This window comes from Rhinopithecus roxellana, chromosome 5, assembly GCF_007565055.1.
Source record: "Rhinopithecus roxellana isolate Shanxi Qingling chromosome 5, ASM756505v1, whole genome shotgun sequence".
NCBI classification, from domain to species: Eukaryota; Metazoa; Chordata; class Mammalia; order Primates; family Cercopithecidae; genus Rhinopithecus; species Rhinopithecus roxellana.
The window spans coordinates 18,152,918-18,170,690 of NC_044553.1; the positions used below are offsets into that span (position 1 = coordinate 18,152,918).

At 45.7% G+C, this 17,773-nt stretch overlaps 1 protein-coding gene across 3 annotated transcripts in view; it reads right to left on the reverse strand.

The window, feature by feature from the left end:
• The window catches only part of LRRK1 (leucine rich repeat kinase 1), a 147,895-nt gene that overhangs the window by 28,328 nt on the left and 101,794 nt on the right, over positions 1-17,773 (reverse strand). For all 3 annotated transcript variants that reach the window (XM_030930364.1, XM_030930365.1, XM_030930366.1), the window contains 8 exons: positions 15,457-15,586; positions 14,686-14,798; positions 14,046-14,260; positions 11,692-11,856; positions 10,514-10,686; positions 9,298-9,418; positions 8,893-9,052; positions 7,421-7,697 (listed from right to left, as the gene is read on the reverse strand). In XM_030930364.1, coding sequence (XP_030786224.1) covers positions 7,421-7,697; positions 8,893-9,052; positions 9,298-9,418; positions 10,514-10,686; positions 11,692-11,856; positions 14,046-14,260; positions 14,686-14,798; positions 15,457-15,586 — 1,354 coding nt within the window. The remainder of the gene's footprint in view (positions 1-7,420; positions 7,698-8,892; positions 9,053-9,297; positions 9,419-10,513; positions 10,687-11,691; positions 11,857-14,045; positions 14,261-14,685; positions 14,799-15,456; positions 15,587-17,773) is intronic.

The following is a 17,773-nucleotide window of genomic DNA, read 5'->3' on the forward strand; positions in this document are numbered from 1 at the left end:
GATGCCACTACCAACATCCAAGTAAGCCTCCTGGAAGCCCAAGAATAGGCCTGCCTGGACCCTCTAACACTGGTGCCAGTGTATACCACCCTGGGGTCCAAAGACAGGCATGCCTGCTGCCACCACTGGGGCCCAAAGACTGACCCGGCTGGCATCCCTGTCCCCAGCAAAACTTCCCCACAAACTCCACTAACAATGGCTCCACCCTAAATCACTGAGGAGATCACAGATACCACTGACATTGTTTATAGCCAAAGAAATCATACAGATTACACTACTGCATCTATGTAGAATGAAAGTCAAAGTGCCCTACTGAACCAACACCATAGATGCATCTTCAGGAGAAAGTTCTCTCCTATGAAAGCAAATTCAAATACTGGAAGAAGTAACTCTTACACCAGATGCACAGTCATCAATGTAAGGACACAGGAAACATGAAAAAGCAAGGACATATGACACTTCCAAAGGAAAACAATAATGCTCCAGCCATACAGCTCAATCAAGAACAAATTTATAAAATCCTGGAAAAATAATTAAAAATTCTGATACTAAAGGAGCTCAGTGAGATAGAAGAAAATTCTGAAAAACAATACAAAGAAATCAGAAAAACAATGCAGGATGCAAATGAAAAATTTACCAAAGAGATAGATATTAATATCATTTTAAAAAACCAAATGGAAATCCTGGGACTGAAGAATTCATTGAGTGAGATATAAAATACATTCAAAAGCTTTGATAATAGGCTAGATCAAGCAGAATCATAATCTCAGAACTTGAAGATAGGTCTTATGAAATAACAGAGTTAGACAAAAATAAAGAAAAATGAAGAAAATAATGAGTAAAGCCTTTGTGATATATGGGACACCATAAAGCAACCAAGAGTTTAAATTACTAGAGTCCCAGAAGGTGAAGAAAGAATGAAAGGGTTAGGAAAATCTGTGTAACAAAATAAGAGATGAAAACTTCCTAAGTCTAGCAAGGTATTTAGATATTCAGATACAGGAGGCTCTGAGATCCCCAAACAGAGATAATGCAAAAAGCTCTTCTCCATGGCACATTACAGTCAAACTGTCTAAAGTCAAAAAGAGAATTCTAAAAACAGCAATAGAAAAAAATCTAGTCACCTAAGACACCCCATTAGACTAATCACAGATTTCTCAGCAGAAACCTTATATCACTAATAGACTGGCCCTACAAGAACTGCTCAAGGGATCCTTAACCTGGAAGCAAAAAGAAAAATGACATTTAACATCATGAAAACATACAAAAGTATAAAAATCACTGGTAAAGCAAACACACAAATGAGGAACAGAAAGGACTCAAATGGTACTACCACAGAAAACCACCAAACCACAGTGATAAGCAATAAGAGAGAAATAAAGGAATAAAGAATACATAAAAACAACCAGAAAATAATTAACAATAGGACAGGAATAAAACCTCACATATTAATAATTACCTTGAATGTACATGGATTAAATTCTCCACTTAAAAGGTGTACACTGGCTGAATGGATTAAAAAACATAATTCAATTATATGCTACCAATAAGAAACTCACTTTACCTGTAAAGACACATATAGACTGAAAGTAATGCATTGCAAAAAGATATTCTATGCAAATGGTAGCCAAAAGCAAGCAGACATCGCTATACTTATATCAGACAAAACAGACTTTAAGTCAAAAACAGTAAAAGACAAAGAAGGTCATTATATAATGATAAAGGGATCAATCCAACAAGAGAATATAACAGTATCAATATATATGCACCCAACACTGGAGCACCCAGATTCATAAAGCAAATATTACTAGATCTAAGAGAGAGATAGATTCTAATACTATAATATTATGGCACTTAAACACACCACTCTCAGCATTAGACAGATCATCTAGACAGAAACTCATCAAAAAAAGTTGGATTTAAATGACTTGAGACCAAAAGGACCTTACAGACATTTACAAACCAAACCTAAAATCAGCAGAAGGAAAGAAATCACATAATAAATAAGGGTCAGAGGAGAAATAAAATGGAATACAGACTTAAAAAACAATACAAAGGATCAATGAAATGAAAAGTCGATTCTTCAAAAAGATAAACAAAATTGATAAATCACTAGCTAGAGTAACCAAGAGGAGAAAAGACCCAAATAACCAAAATTGGTAATGAAAAAGGAGACATTATAACTGATACCACAGAAATACAAAAGATAATCAGAGACTATTATGAAGAATTGTATGTTAACAAACTGGAAATCCTAGGGAAAAAAAAAAAAAAAAACCAGACAAATTCCTAGAAACATAAAAATTTACCCAAACTGAATCAGGAATAAAAAGTAAACCTAAACAGATCAATAATGGATTCTAAAATTCATATGGAACCAAACAAGAGATTGAATAGCTAAAGCAATCCTGAGCAAAAAGAACAAAGCTGGAGGAATCATACTATCTGACTTCAAAATATACTACAAAGCTATAGTAACTGAAATAGCATGATATCAGTATAAAAATAGACACATAGACTCATGGAACAAAATAGAGAACCCAGAAATAAATCCAAATATTTACAGTCAACTGATTCTCAACAAAGGTGCCAAGAACATACAGTGGAAAAGATATACCCTCTTCAATAAATGGTGCTGGGAAAATTGGATATCCATAAGGAGAAGAATGGAACTAGACCCCTATCTCTCACCACATACAAAAATTAACTCAAAACGGATTAAAGACTTAAATTTAAGACCCCAAACTATAAACTACTAGAAGAAAACAGGGAAAGCACTTCAGGACATTGGTCTAGGCAAAGGTTTTAGAGCTAAGACCTTGAAAATACAAACAACTAAAACAAAAATAGACAAATGGTACTATATTAAACGAAATGGCTTCTTCACTGCATAGGAAACAATGAGCAGAGTGAAGAGACCTATTGAATGAGAGAAAATATTTGCAAAGTATTCATCCAACAAGGAACTAATATCCACAATTTACAAGAAATTTGAACAACTCAATAAAACCCAAATAATCTCATTAAAAGAGGACAAAGAACATGAATAGATGTTTTTCAAAAGAAGACATATGAATGGCCAACAGATATATGAAAAATGCTCAACACCACAAATCATCAGGGAAATGCAAATCAAAAGCACAATGAGATATCATATAACCCCAGTTGAATGGCTGCTACCAGAAAACCAAAAAATAACAGATGCTGGTGAGGATGCAGAGAAAAGAAAACTCTTATACGCTGTTGGCTGTAATATAAATTAGTACAGCCACTGTGAAAAACAGTATGGTGATTTCTCAAAAAACTAAAAATAGAACTACCATACAATCCAGCCATCCCAGTAGTGGATATTTATACAAAGGAAAAGAAATCAGGTATTAAAGGGATACCTGAATTCCCTTATCTATTGCAGCACTATTCACAATAGCAAAGATAAGGAACCAACCTAAGTGTCCATCAATGGACAAATGGATAAAGAAAGGTCCACATACACAATGGAATACTACTTGGCCATAAAAAAGAATGAAATCATGTCATTTGCAGCAACATGGATGAAACTGGAAGTCATTACATTAAATGAAATAAACCAGGCAAAGAAAGACAAATACTGCATGCTCCCACTCATATGTAGGAGCTAAAAAGCCTGATCTCATGAAGACAGAAAACAGAATGACAGATACCAGAAGCTAGGAAGGAAGGGTGTGAGAGTGGGAGGGAGAGATGAAGAGAAGTTGGTGAATGGGTACAGACATACAGTTAGAAGAAGTAAGTTCTAATGGCCAATAGCAAACTAGGGTGACTATAATTAGCAAGAATATATTGTATATTTCAAAGTAGTTAGAAGCCAGGTCTTGAAATGATACCAACACATACAAAGGATAAATACTCAAGGTGATGAATACCCCAAATACACTGACTTGATCATTCCACATTCTATGCATGTAAAAACAACTCACATGTACCCCATAAATATGTCAAATATTACATATTGATAAAAGAAATATGAGCCAAGAAATGCAGCTCTAGAGACTGGAAAAGATAAGAAAATGGATTTTCTTCTAGAGCCTCCAAAGGCAGCATGATCCTGCTGACCCCTTGACTTTGGACCAGGGAAACTTATTTTGGACTTCTGGCCACCAGAACTGTAAGGGAAAAAATGTGTGTTGTTTTAAGATGCCACATTCATGGTATCTTACAGCAATCACAGGAAACTAATACAAAAGGTTCATGCAACCTGATTTCAAGTTCTTACTCTAAAGCTACAATAATCAGTAGGAGTTTGGCACTGGCATAAGGATAGGCACATATATTAGTGGAACAAAATAGAGTCCTGAAATAAGCCCACACAACTGATTTTTGATAAAGAAATCAAGGTAATTCAATGGGGGAAAGGAAAGTCTTTTCAACAAATGGTTCTGGAACAACGGGATAATATATAGGAAAAAATGGACCTCGATCCCTACTTCACCCCATATACAGAAATTAATTTGACATAGATTATAGACCTGGAAGTAAAAGCTAAACTACAAACCTTCTAGAAGAAAAATATAGAAAGATTGTCAAGATCATAGTATAAGCAAGTATTTCTTAAAGATGACACAAAAAGCAATAATCACAAAATTAAAGACTTCATTAATATAAAAAAAGCAAGTCACAGACTGGGAGAAAATATTTGCAAATCACATATCTGAGAAATAACTTGTATCCAGAAGATATAAAGAAGTACATATCAGTACCAAAAAGGAAAACATTCTAATCATAAAATAGGCATAAAACTTGAATAGACACTTCACAAAAGAAGATATGCCAATGGCCAATAAGCTCATGAAAGGTATTCGACCTCATTAGTCATGAAGAAAATGTAAAGTAAAGCCACAGTCAAGTACAAGTTCACATCCACTGGAATAGCTAAAATCAGAAAGAGCTACAGACAACATATATTGGGGAGGAAATGGAGTGTACAGTCTCTTGGAGGAGCATACAATTTCTTGGGGGACAGCCTGGTGATTTCTTATAAAATTAAACTTACACTCTATGACCCAACAATTCCACTCCTAGTTTTGACCCAAGAGAAATGAAAACATGTGTCTACAAAAAGACTTAAGACAGTTTACAGCAGTGTTATTCGTAATAGCCCAAAGCTGGAAACCATCCAAATGTCTATCAACAGGTGAGTGGATAAACAAGTTGTGGTAAAGCCATACAATGGAATACTACTCAGTAACAAAGAAAAACCCCTGGTACACACAACTGCATGGATGGATCTCAAATGCATGATGTTTAGTGGGAGAAGCCAATTAGAGACCATATCGTGTGACTCTGTGCAGTTGAGAAGTTCAAGAACAGGAAACACTAGGCTCTGGTGCTAGAAATCAGAGTGCTGGTGCTGAAATGGATGGGAAATGACTGGAAGGGAGTGTGGGGGGACTTCCAGTATGACAGGAACATTCTGTATCTTGAGGCAGGTGCTGGTTGCACAGTTGTATGCATTTGTCAAAAGTCATTGTTTTGAATACAAGCGATCTGGGCATTTCACTGTAAGTAAACTTTACCTATGACAGAACACTACTCAGCCATGAAAAGGAATGAATTAACAGCATTTGCAGTGACCTGGATGAAATTGGAGACTCTTCTAAGTGAAGTAACTCAGGAATGGAAAACCAAGCATCATATGTTCTCACTGATACGTGGGAGCTAAGCTGTGAGGATGCAAAGGCATAAGAATGATACAATGGACTTTGGGAACTTGTAGGGAAGAGTGGGAGATGGGCAAGGGATAAAAGACCACAAATAGGGTGTAGTGTACACTGCTCGGGTGATGGGTGCACCAAAATCTCACAAATCACCACTAAAGGACTTAGTAACCATATACCAACTGTGCCCCAATAATGTATGGAAAAAAATCTCTAAAACTGTAAACAAACAAAAACAGAAGCAGGTGTGGGTGGCACAAGGAGGAAAAGACCAGTCAACAGAATTGTTTCACTGGGAGATGACAGGGCCATATCATGGCAGGTGGGGTGAGGAGTGGGTGTCACAGATACAGAGAGGAATTTTGAGCCTAGAGTGCCACGCCCTGAGCACGGTTCCATGGGTGGGGAATGGGGGAAGGTGATCGGTGGGACCAGACAGCAGAGGAGAGAAGGCAGGTGTCTCAGACGTGATGCGTCAGTTGCCATGTCAGATTTCCAGGTGGGAGCAATTTGGAAGCCCAGGCCTGAGCCTCTGGATGCTGGGCCCTGCTGAAAATCTGGGGATTCTTCCTATAGGGCGTGGAGGACCAAGGCAGCTGAATTGATGGCTTGGGCAAAGTGCAGGGCAGGGGCCTGCTGAGGACACTGGAGGCTGGAAGGGAGGGTGGCAGGGTCCCCTCATGGAGAAGGCCCTCCAGAGGGGAGGGTCAGTACTTGGGGCAGGGTCAGCAGAGGACAGGAGGGGTACCTGGGGGCACCTAGAGGGCTGCCTGGCCACCAGCACAAAGTGATGAGGAGCAGCAGACGCTGGGGAGCAAGGAAAGGAGGAAAAGGAGGAGAGAGGCTCATTTGTTTTGTTTGCAGTTTAGGACTGGGGAGACCTGGGTATGTTAAAGATCCAGGAGAGGTCCACAGAAAGAGGTGATGATTAGCTACTATATGGAGTGCCTCTATTTGACCCTCGGACCATCCACCCTGGAGTAGTTGATCATGTTGCTCTCACGATTTAATCATGTTGGACTGCATTTTGAACTGGGCTGTGTAATTAGCACGCACTTCGTAGTCACTCACTCTCTCTTTTTTTTTTTTTTTTTTTTGAGGAGTCTCGCTCTGTTGCCCAGGCTGGAGTGCAGAGGTGTGATCTCTGTTCACTGCAACCTCTGCCTCCTGGGTTCAAGCAATTCTCCTGCTTCAGGCTCCCAAGTAGCTGGGATTACAGGCACACACCACCATGCCCGGCTGATTTTTGTATTTTTAGTAGAAACGGGGTTTCACCATGTTGGTCAGGCTGGTCTTCAACTCCTGACCTCAATTGATCTGGCCGCCTCAGCCTCCCAAAGAGTGGGGATTACAGGTGTGAGCCACCTAACTGGCTACTCACTCTCATTTACCAAATAACCAAGCAATCAAGCCCCTGTAAAGTGAAATTCCCACAAATTATTTTTAATGACATCCTTTCATGTTTTCCTACACTTTTTCAATAAGTGGATTTCTTTTAACTCCCAGAACAGAGAACCCTGGGACACAGGAGGGAGTGGCCAGCTGTACTCACTGTCCCGCTGACCCAGGCCAGACAGGCAGGTCATCAGGTGCTGGACTGTCCCTAGGGGCAGCAGTGGCAGCACTGATCCCTGGAAATCTTGTTCAGGCCACCAGTGGCTCCAGACCCCAAATCCCTCTTTCGGAGAGCAACCTGCACAGCCTGGCATGGTAAGTTGTGTCCTCACCTGTCATTGGCGACGGGCAGGGCGATCTCAAACTTGGCCAGGAACTGGAAGTACTGCTCTTCCGTCTGCTGTGTGAAGCCAGTCCCCACCAGCAGCATCCTGAGGTCTTCTGCTCTGATCACCCCATTCTTGGCCACTGACCGGGAGCCCTTAATGTTAAAGATCCTCTGCAGACATTCGGACAGCCAAATAGGGTCAAGGAAGTAGAGGTTCCTCAGTCCGTGGCTGGTGTCTGGGAAGTGTAGCAGGGTGCCAGTTTCTATGAGGAAGCTGATGGCTGCCCCAGGCAAGGAGAGGAGGAAGCAGCAGTTAGACAAAGGAGCGAAAGGGACTCTGGGGTGGCCCTCTTTCCAAGGGGACCCAGGTCACAAATTCTTCCTAGGAAGAAACCAACATGCCCCACATGCTGGACCCTTCAGGGGGGTTGGCAGCCTGATCACAGGTGTCCTGGTGGCCCCTGGTAACTCTTGCCAAAGTCCTAGGCTAATGGCCACCTCGGTAACTACAGTTGATCCTCATTATTTGTGGATTCTGCCTTTGCAAATTTCCTTCTTACTAAAATTTATCTGTGACCCCCAAATCAACGCTCCTGTGGTTATTTGCAGACATGTGCTGAGCGGTGAAAAATTTGCATTGACCAATGTGCACATTCCCAGCGGAGGCTGAACAGGGCAACACTCTCAACTCTCATGCTGAAAACAGGGGCCTGCTTAGTGGTCTATGTCAGTGCCATGTTTTTTGAAATTTTGTGCTTTTTGTTGATGCTTTCACTGTTTAAAATGGTCCCAAGTGAAGTGCTGAAGTGCTGTGTAGTTCCCTAAGCGTGAGAAGGCTGCGATGCGCCTTAAGGAGAAAACCTGTGTATTAGATAAGCTTTGTTCAGGAATGAGCAACAGTACTGTTAACCATGAGTTCAATGCCTACAAATCAACAATATATATTAAGTACAGTGTCTTTAAGCAGCAACACACATAAAACAAGGTTCTGTATTGATGGGCTAATGAGAATGTTCTGACCAGAGGCTTGCTGGAGCTGAACCCTGCGTCTCTCCTAGGAGCACTGGTTTAGTATTTGCTATTTCAGTGATCATGGTGACTTTACAGAACATAAGTCCTGTGGCTAATGAGAATCGATTGTAACTGTTTGACCTCTGTCTCCCTGACTGAATGTCAGCCCTGGAGGGCATGGAGCAGTCCATCAGCTTATATGTCTGCCCTCGTGGCCAATACATGTCTGCCCTTGTGGCCAACACATGTCTGCCCTTGTGGCCAACACAATGCTGGTGTAGAGTAGCTGTTTGTGTTCTCTACCTCCAAGGAAAGAAGGGTGAGAGGGAAGAAGGAAGGGGAGGGGGATGGAAGACAGAAACACAGGCTGATTATCGGTCTCTCATTCATTGCTGAGGGCCAAGCTGAAGTACAGACAGTTCCATTTCTCACGGGCACCCTGCCGCCCACCCCAGCCCCACCCACCCGACTGCAGGTCCTCGTAGTCTTTGATGTCATTGTCAGGTGTCTGCTCCACCAGCTGCTCCAGCTGCCTGTCTGTCAGGTACTGCACGTTGTCGTCCAGGCTGCGGCGCTGCTGCTCTGCCAGCACGGCCTCCTGCAGACTCAGGTAGCTCCTGGGGATCTGGGGGACAGATGGACGAGGCAAGTCCCGAGGCATGCCCGCCAGCTGGGGCAGATCCTGCCCGGCCCCTGTGGCCTGAGTGGGTGGGACATTTCCACCCACTATCTTCCATCCTGACCCTCCCTCACCAGGAACCACTGAGCCTTGCCACATGGACATGGGCTTCACAGGAGAGAGGGGAAGTGAGGATCCCCAACAATGGGAAGCAGGCCTACTGGTTTAAGCTGGACGAGCGAGGTACCCACCAGCCTCCCTGCCAGTCGCTGGCAGCCGATGGTGCTGCCCACATCCTTCATGTTGCACGTGACATGGAAGATCAGCTGCCGCAGCCCTTCCTGGCCTTCCAGGCTCTTGCAGGAAATCTCACTGTGTGCAAAAAGACCCATCTTTACTCATCATGCCCCACTCCGAGGAAGTGCTGCAGCTTCTCTGTTTTCCCAAGAGGTTTGTCCTAAATGCTGGCAAGTCTGGAGAACTCATGAAAGACAACACAAGAAGTTTACTGAGGCCTTGCTTTGTGCAAATCACTGTGCTGGGTGCCCCACACTGTCGCTTTAGTCTGTCTTCCTAGACTAAACATGGCACTTCACAGAGGAGGAAAGTGAGGTGCAGAGGTACATTGAGACCCCCAAGAGCACAAGCTGGGCAGGCACAGGCTCACGCAGGCTGGTCTTGGGTTCTGACCCAGAGCCAGGGCTCCTCTTATCACAGACCCCACGGGACTTTCTCAAGGTCAAAGCAATAATTCCTCACAGCCTCATCCCGTATTCCGAGCCAGGCCAATGTGTCCCAGGCTGACCCATGCACCAATACCCGTGACACTCCACCCCAGGCGAGGGAATCTGAGAGCCGCCAGGGCAGCTAATGCAATGTGCAGTATATTTTACTCCCATTAGGGCACACAATTTGCTGAACCTCAGCTTCTTCATCTACAAGGTGGCAAACAATCCCCACAACCAGTGACAGGAGGTCAGCCCAGGGCAATCGAACTTATCTGCATGGACACGTCATGATGCCCACCCGAAAGCCCCTCCCAACTCTTGGCCTTTTTTAACTCAAAGGCTGCTATCAGGACCACTCAGACCCAAGGCAAGTGCTAGGTCCTCCCTCCCCAGGGTCTGTCCTTGATCAGTGATCAACAAATGAGATGGGCAGCAATTGGATGGGTGGTGCTCACGTTCACCTGGTTCAATGGGCACCATGCAGTTTCAGCACTGGCCCTTGGGGCGGGGACGGGGGAGAAAGGAAGTAAAGAGGGGGCATCTCCAGGCCTCACCCAGCCAGCCGTCTAGTAGGTCTTCAACCTCTCCAAGGCTGGGTCAGCTCTGTGGACTGCCCCCCTTGGCCAGGGAAGGGGCCTAGCCCCACCCAGCCTCAGGAGCTCTCTGCAAGCAGATCCCAGGAAAGATCAGCGACTGGCACCCACATGAAGGTGGGAGCTGCTAGAGGCTGGGCACTCACTGTAAGTGTTTGAAGGTGATGTCTGGGAAGCCTGTGGCCCTGGAGCCGGAGGGGGAGCGGCAGAGCGCCAGCACATAGGCACGTAGCGTTGCAATCCTTTCCACACGGAACTTGGCTTCAATTAAATCCAGGTGTGTCCCGACCACCAGCACCACGGCATTTGGGGCCTTGGCCTGCAACAGAGAACCCCACGGCTGAGTATCGTCTCTGTTCACTGAACAAGGGACAGGACAGAGCTCCCAGCTGTGCAGCTGTGCTGACCCTGGATGCCACAGCCCTTGCTCAGCCACCAATCTGCAGCCTTGAGATGGTTTGGATGTTTTTCTCCTCCAAATCTTATGTTGAAATGTGATCCCCAGTGTTGGAGGTGAGGCCTGATGGGAGGTTGGGTCATGGAGGCAGATCCCTCATGAATGGCTTGGTGCCCTCCTGCGGTAATGAATGCGTTCACCCTATGTCAGTTCACAGAGGAGCTGATTGTGAAAAGGAGCCTGGCTCTTCCTCCTCTCTCTCCTGCTCCCTCTCTCACTATGTAACATGGGGGCTCTCCTTCTCTTCTGCCATGACTAAAAACTTCCTGAGGCCTAACCAAAAGCCAAGCAGATGCTGAAGCCATGCTTGTATAGCCTGCGGAACTGTGAGCCAAATAAACCTCTTTTCTTCATAAATTACTCAGTCTCAGTCAGTCTTTTATAGTAATGCAAAACAGACTGCTGAAGGAATGTCAGCCCAGGCAGCACCTGTGCTCCTCATTCTCTGTAAACCCTGAGGGACTGTTGCATTGAGGGGTGTCTATGGTGTTCTATGACCTTCTCTGCAGAGGGTGCTGAGTTGGACTTGTGGGGAGGGATTTCCGACCCTTCAGACATGACAGCAGCCATCAGAGGCAGGGAGACAAGGACATCTTTATAACAGGAAGAGAACCCTGCTCCCCTTTGGATCCAAGGGTAGGGGTTCCTAAATTTAAGGAAAGCAGGGAAATTACAAGAGCGCCACCAGCCCTCAGCAGAGAAAGGTTTCAAGTGCCTCAGTGTGGAAAGCAAGCAGGACCATGGTTCTGGGGACCTCTGTGAAACATAGCTCCTTTTTTTCTCAGTAGAGGGGATGCTTGAGAAAAGCAGTCGGACCCACGAAGCTCTGGGAACTGAAATGGCAGGGCTGGCGTCTGGTGTCCTCACCTCGATGTTGAGCAGCCAGAACTGGAGGTTGGCCACGGCCTCCTCCCCCAGTGCCAGGTTCCAGACCACCACGTACAGGGCCTTGTCTGTGAAGAAGCACTGGTTGACAGTGGCCATGCTGGCCGGTCCCCCGATGTCCCAGACGTTGAACTCCACAGACTCAACCTACTTGAGCAACAGGGCAGTGACAGGGAGGCATTTTAGAGACAAAGACTTCAGTCAATCAAAGAGAGACAACTGATAACTCTGGAAGCTGTACTTGGGGGTCTGAAAAAAAAACAACCTTGGAAAAGTTCTGGACACCCTATAGTTTCTTAGGAAGCAGTTATCCAGGAGAGAGACAAGGGGCCCAGTGGCATGGGAGTGGGACCTGTCTACTCCTAGCAGAGCAGAGGCCAGGCCCTGGACAGACGTTAGAGGGCCTGGCTCCGTCTGGCCTGCAGATGGGTAGGGGATGCCCTGTGGGAGGAAGCTGGGCTCTGATGTCATGGCTTGCACTGGGGTTCAGCCTCCCTGTGTGCCAGGGCAAGAGGAGGAGATGGGCCTCTGAACTTGTGGGGGTCAGAGGTTGGCGCCCACCAAGGATGCTGGGAAACTCCCTCCCACCCTGTGGGAATCAAACAAAAGATGAGCTGTCAGGCTGCCGGGAACGGCTGTGTAAACGGTGGTTTCTCTATCATTGCATGAGGTAAGAGTCTGGCCCTGGAAGTTAAGGCTGCAGTTTTCTACAGAAAGGAGTCATCTCTGTAAGGCAGCGTCAGCCTCCAAGACACAGCATGCTGACCTGGTTTTGTATAAAGATGAAAACAGCTGTTCTCAACGGGCTAAGGCCGGCCACGCAGAGAGCTGCGGGCTCAGCCTTCACAGGATCGTCCTTCCACAAAAGGGTGGGGGGGCTTTAATCATCACAGAAAGGAAGTGGGGGCTGAAGGTCAGGAAAAATAGAAGCACGAATTCACCTCTCAGGCCTCAGCTAGAGGAAGCTAAGACAAGAAATGAGATTACATAATTGTTAAGAAAAAGGCAAAGCAGGAGAGAATGCAGAGGATTCTGGTTCCTGGAGAGAACCTTCAGACTGAGTCAGCTAGATTTGCTCTTGGAATGTTCTAGGATTGGCTTGGCATTGATTGTCATGTTTAACTGTACTGGCCCCAACAGGCAGCACTTCATCCTTTAGAGGACCAACTTCTGAGTCCGTGTTAGAATAGATGCACAGCTTAAATGCCTACTTTCTCAAACCAGGTTTGGAAAGGGGTTGTGTGAGGAAGACGCTGGCACTGCACATGGGAGTTTTGGGAGAAAATCATGGAACATCTGGATCTCAAGCCTCCTCAGTTTTCCACAATGAAGCAGCCTCCTTGCCCCTTGGATCCCGAGAAACCACAGGGTGGCAGAAATACAAATACAGTTGATGAGGATGGCCTTATCTATTTGTGTTCATTCCCCGAGCTCAGAGAAAGGGCTAACTGCCCCTGCTGTATTCCAGGGATGGAGTTCCCACCAATAGTCTATGGGCTCTTTTCTCTGTTTCATGAACAGGAAAATGTTCATTTCCATTTGCCTGGCACTGAATGGAAAGCAGGATGATTAAGAGGTTTATGGATGGATTCAATATATATATTTTTTTTTTGGAACAGAGTCTTGCTCTGTCACCAGGCTGGAGTGCAGTGGCATGATCTTGGCTCACTCAACCTCCACTTCCCGGGTTCAAGCAGTGATGGATTCATTTTAAGTGGGGCTTAGAAACAGGACTTTTCAGAATCTGGGGTGAAAGCAGGTGTCAGGGAGGGCAGGGCAGTAAGTCCCGGAGTGCTTTTAGCCTCCTCGGGGCAGAGGGGGCAGATGCTGGTGTGTTTCACTGCCTAAAACAGTGGTTAGCTCTCAGTCCTGGGAGTGCCTTACCCCAGACCACTTGAACTTGAATCCTTGGGGTCAGAGAGCAGTGAGGTGAGGCCTGGGAATTGCTATCTTTAAAAGCCTCTCAAGGGAATCTAACGAATAGCCAGGGTTAAGAGCCTCAAGTAACTATAACAGAAACATACAGGGTGGGAGGATTGCTTAAGCTGGGGAGGTTGAGGATGCATCCAGCCTGAGTGACAGAGTAAAACCCTGTCTCAAAAAAAGAAAAAAAAAAAAAAAAGAAAAGAAAAAGAAAAAACCACAAGGTCACATTAAGAAATGATTTGCTGCTCTTGGCAGAAGCTGGTATGGAACAGTACACAGTGGCTCCTGCAAAGGTCCTGAGCTTTGGACACCAGGCCGAGAAAATCCTGGGCTCTCTGGGGAGAAGGGAGAAGGAGTCCAAGGGGTGTCCCTCCCACCCACAGGGAGTCTGCACGCCGACCATCCTTGACCTTGGCTCTTGAGCCAGCCGGCCTCTGGAGCTCCCACTTGGTGGTCCTGATGGTGGCCTCTCCGTGCACCACCTGGGGGGCCCTCCCCGTCTGTAAGATCTCCAGGAGGGTGGACTTGCCCTGGCGCGGGGGGCCCACGATGATCATCTTCATCAGCTTGCACTTCTCCGCTTTCCGCAGCTGAGCACGCAGGTAACACAGCATTGCTTTGGGGCCTGTGCAGAATCATTACGGGGAAGGGTAGCTGTGTGGGAACATGCTTACACCTCTTAGGACACAAATCCTGTTGTGAAGGAACTCTTTCTTCGTGTTTTAGTAGGGACAGTTAAGGAAGACTACTGGATCAGGTGGAGGGAAGGCGTGACACTATTGACCCCAAAAGTCAACTCTAAAAGGCAAGAACCTATGGACAAAGTCCTTGCTGCCTAGCAGGTCACAGTTTTTTCACCTGGTCCTTCTCAATATAGTGACCCTCAGTAACGATTGCTTTAGGGGCAATTTTATAGCATCTTGCCAAACCTGGAACCTGGAGCTGGGCTCCATGGGTCACCAACTATTTCCACCCCCAGAACTTAACAAGTGGACTGAAGTTGCCTTTCCAAACAGGTGATGGCAGGGGACAGGGCTGGGGAAGCCCTACCTTCTTTTCGGATTTCTGCAGGCACATTGCTGATGGTCAGGTCTTCAGTGTCCAGCTGCCAGAGGTTGCCCAGCTGCCCCAGCTCAGGAGGGAGCTCCCGGAGGCCAGGGTTGCTGAAGACAGATGTGCTCACCACGAGATAATACATACACACACATACACACACACGCACACGCACACACACACGTGGCTCCTGTCAGCCTCTGCAGCCTGCACCCCAGACCCCATACTTTGGGCCCTGATTTCAACACTAATTCCAAAGCCTTTCTCCTGGAGCATCAGTGGTAGAAAGGGCAGCTCTGTCTTCTGCAAATCACCGTGGCTTAGCATTGAGTCCCCTCCCCCAGCTTTCCTGTCTCTGCTACTAATTACATCACCATAAAGATGATCACTACCTCTTCTTGAAAAGGCCATGTCACTTTAATATTAACATAACATTTTTCATTCTCATCAAGCTTTGCACACTGCCTAGAACCCCTGGCAGTAGCTGGCATGCAATGGGAGCTCAGTAATGAAAGGATGAATGATTGAGTGGTTCTCCTTATCACAGCCCGAGTGATGTAGCAGAAGTGTGTATCATTGCGTCGCTACTCCATCTTCCTCTCTCCCCACCTCCTTGATCAAGCCCTGTTCCAAAAATCCTACTACTGCTTCTTGGAAAGTAGATGGCTTCTTTCTGCCTGGCTTTCTGTGTCCCAGTTGGTTTAGGGATGGGTGTTCTGCCTCTCTGGGCCAGCAGAGCCAGCACGGCCCCTCCAGATGTCTACTTACTTTCCCAAGTAGAGCTCTGATAAGCTCTTCAGTAGGCAAACTGAGGGAGGGACTGCGTCGAGGTGGTTGTCGTTCAGGCAAAGGACTTCCAAAGACTCACTTAGGAAGGCCGGAAATTCCAGCACACATGCTGCAAAGACAGGGCAAAGCAGACTGCATTTAAAAATAATTTTGGACCGTCACAGCGTGGTGACCAGGTGGGGGTATAAATGGATGCAACCTCCAGAGGGCATTTTGGCAAACCTATCAAAACAAAATGCTCACCTCATCGACCTAGCAATTCTCATTCTACAGACAGCCTTACATGCATGTGTGGCAAAGATGTGAGAATGAGGACACTCAGTGGCAGAGATAGAGGACAATCTACGACAACCTATGTGTCCAACCACAGGGGGTTGGTTCAATGAGTAATGGAATAATTGCAGCTATTACAAAGCATGGGGCAGGTCTACATGTATGGGGGTATGAAGTGATACTCAAGAGCTACCCATCAATTGAAAAAGCAAGGTGCTCCAGGCACGGTGGCTCACGCCTGTAATCCCAGCACTTTGGGAGGCCGAGGCAGGGGGATCACTTGAGGTCAGGAGTTCAAGACCAGGCTGGCCAAGATGGTGAAACCCTATCTCTACTAAAGTTACAAAAATTAGCCGGGCATGGTGGTAGGCACCTGTAATCCCAGCTACTCGGGAGGCTGAGGCAGGAGAATTGCTTGAGCCTGGGAGGTGGAGGCTGCAGTGAGTTGAGATTGTGCCGCTGCACTCCAGCCTGGGAAACAGAGCAAGACTCCATCTAAAAAAAAATAGTTCAGAACCAGATATCTAGAAGGCTTATTACTGTACCAGGAAATGCCTGCACACATGCATGCACACACATGCACACCATGTATATGTTATATACACACACACCACACCTGCACATGTGTATGCATATAGGTTACATACAGTTGTTAGACAGGAACACAATGGTTACCAGAGATGCACTGAATTCCATAGTTGTCTCTGGGGAAAGGAATTACTAGAGGACTGAATATTTATCCCATGCCCTTTGCTACTGTTCAAAAACGGTGTTTTAAAATATACATGCATTGCTTTTTCTATGAAAAAAAAGCTAGTTAATGAAAATATACCACAGTTGGCTATTTTTATGCTTCTTAAGATGACATTCTTTGAAAAACCAGCCAACTGTTTAGTGTTTAAGTGACTTTATTAATTAGGCTAACTATGAGATTACCATGAAAATCATGTCAAATGTGCTGTTTCCACGGGCACCAGAGCATTTGAGTTGAGAAAGAGCTTGGAAATGCACACTGATGGGAATCAGAGGTTTGGATTTCAGCAGAATCTCTGAAGTGCCTTTATCCTCTCTACTAAGGCCTGGAGAGCGGGGAGGACAGCATGCCTGGGAGCTCAGAGAATTCAAGATAAAACAACTGCCTCAAAGCCCTCTCATAGGGTCCCCTGCCAGACACGGAAAATAGAGAAGCCAGGATTCTTTTGTTGGGCTGAAACCAGGCTCGGTTGCCCTTGATCATAGCTACCCCGCCTCGGCTCTGGATTTCCTCCACACATGTAGCTGCAATAACAATGGTAATGGGTAACCTGGCCTCCAAGAACATTCAGGGAGAGCCGATAATGGAATACCAAAACCAACGCCTGGAAAATCTGTCCAGTTAGGTGCACTGTGAATGGAACTCACTGCAGGGGCCCCTGCGGAAATGAAGGTGCACCAGCCTTCTAAAGATGGCTTTGTATGAGTCCTTGTTAGGTAAGCAAATGTTCAAAAAGCTTCCTTTTTTTTTTTTTCTTCAGTGAAAAAAGATGATCAATATTAGCCTGCCCTAATTCACATTTTCATGAAAGAACATCAATAATGAGAAAGGCTTACTTTTTCCCCAGAGAACACATTCTAAACACCTGGCCTCTGTGCTTTCCAATTTTAAAGTTTCGCTACGGTGTTTATGAAGCCTCTTTAGGTAAGAGACGGGTGAAATAATGAGCTATGATTGCAGAGGCAACACCTGTAACAGACCTCCCGGCCCGGTGTCGAAAACGACGGGCACTGGGCTGGGGAGAACACAGTTTGGGGTATTTATGAACTGTAATTATTTATTCATAAGTTATTTATGACTCTGCTGGTCTGATTTTTACCGTAAAAACGGCCATCCAAATTATTTTTGGATGAGGCCACAGCACAAATATGACTACTTGAATGTACATAAATCTACTTGGAATTTTACTATCCTTCTGCAAACAAGCTGTCTTTTATAGATAATTCCTTACCCAAGAGTCCATGGCCCTGAGAAAATAACCCTACTGAG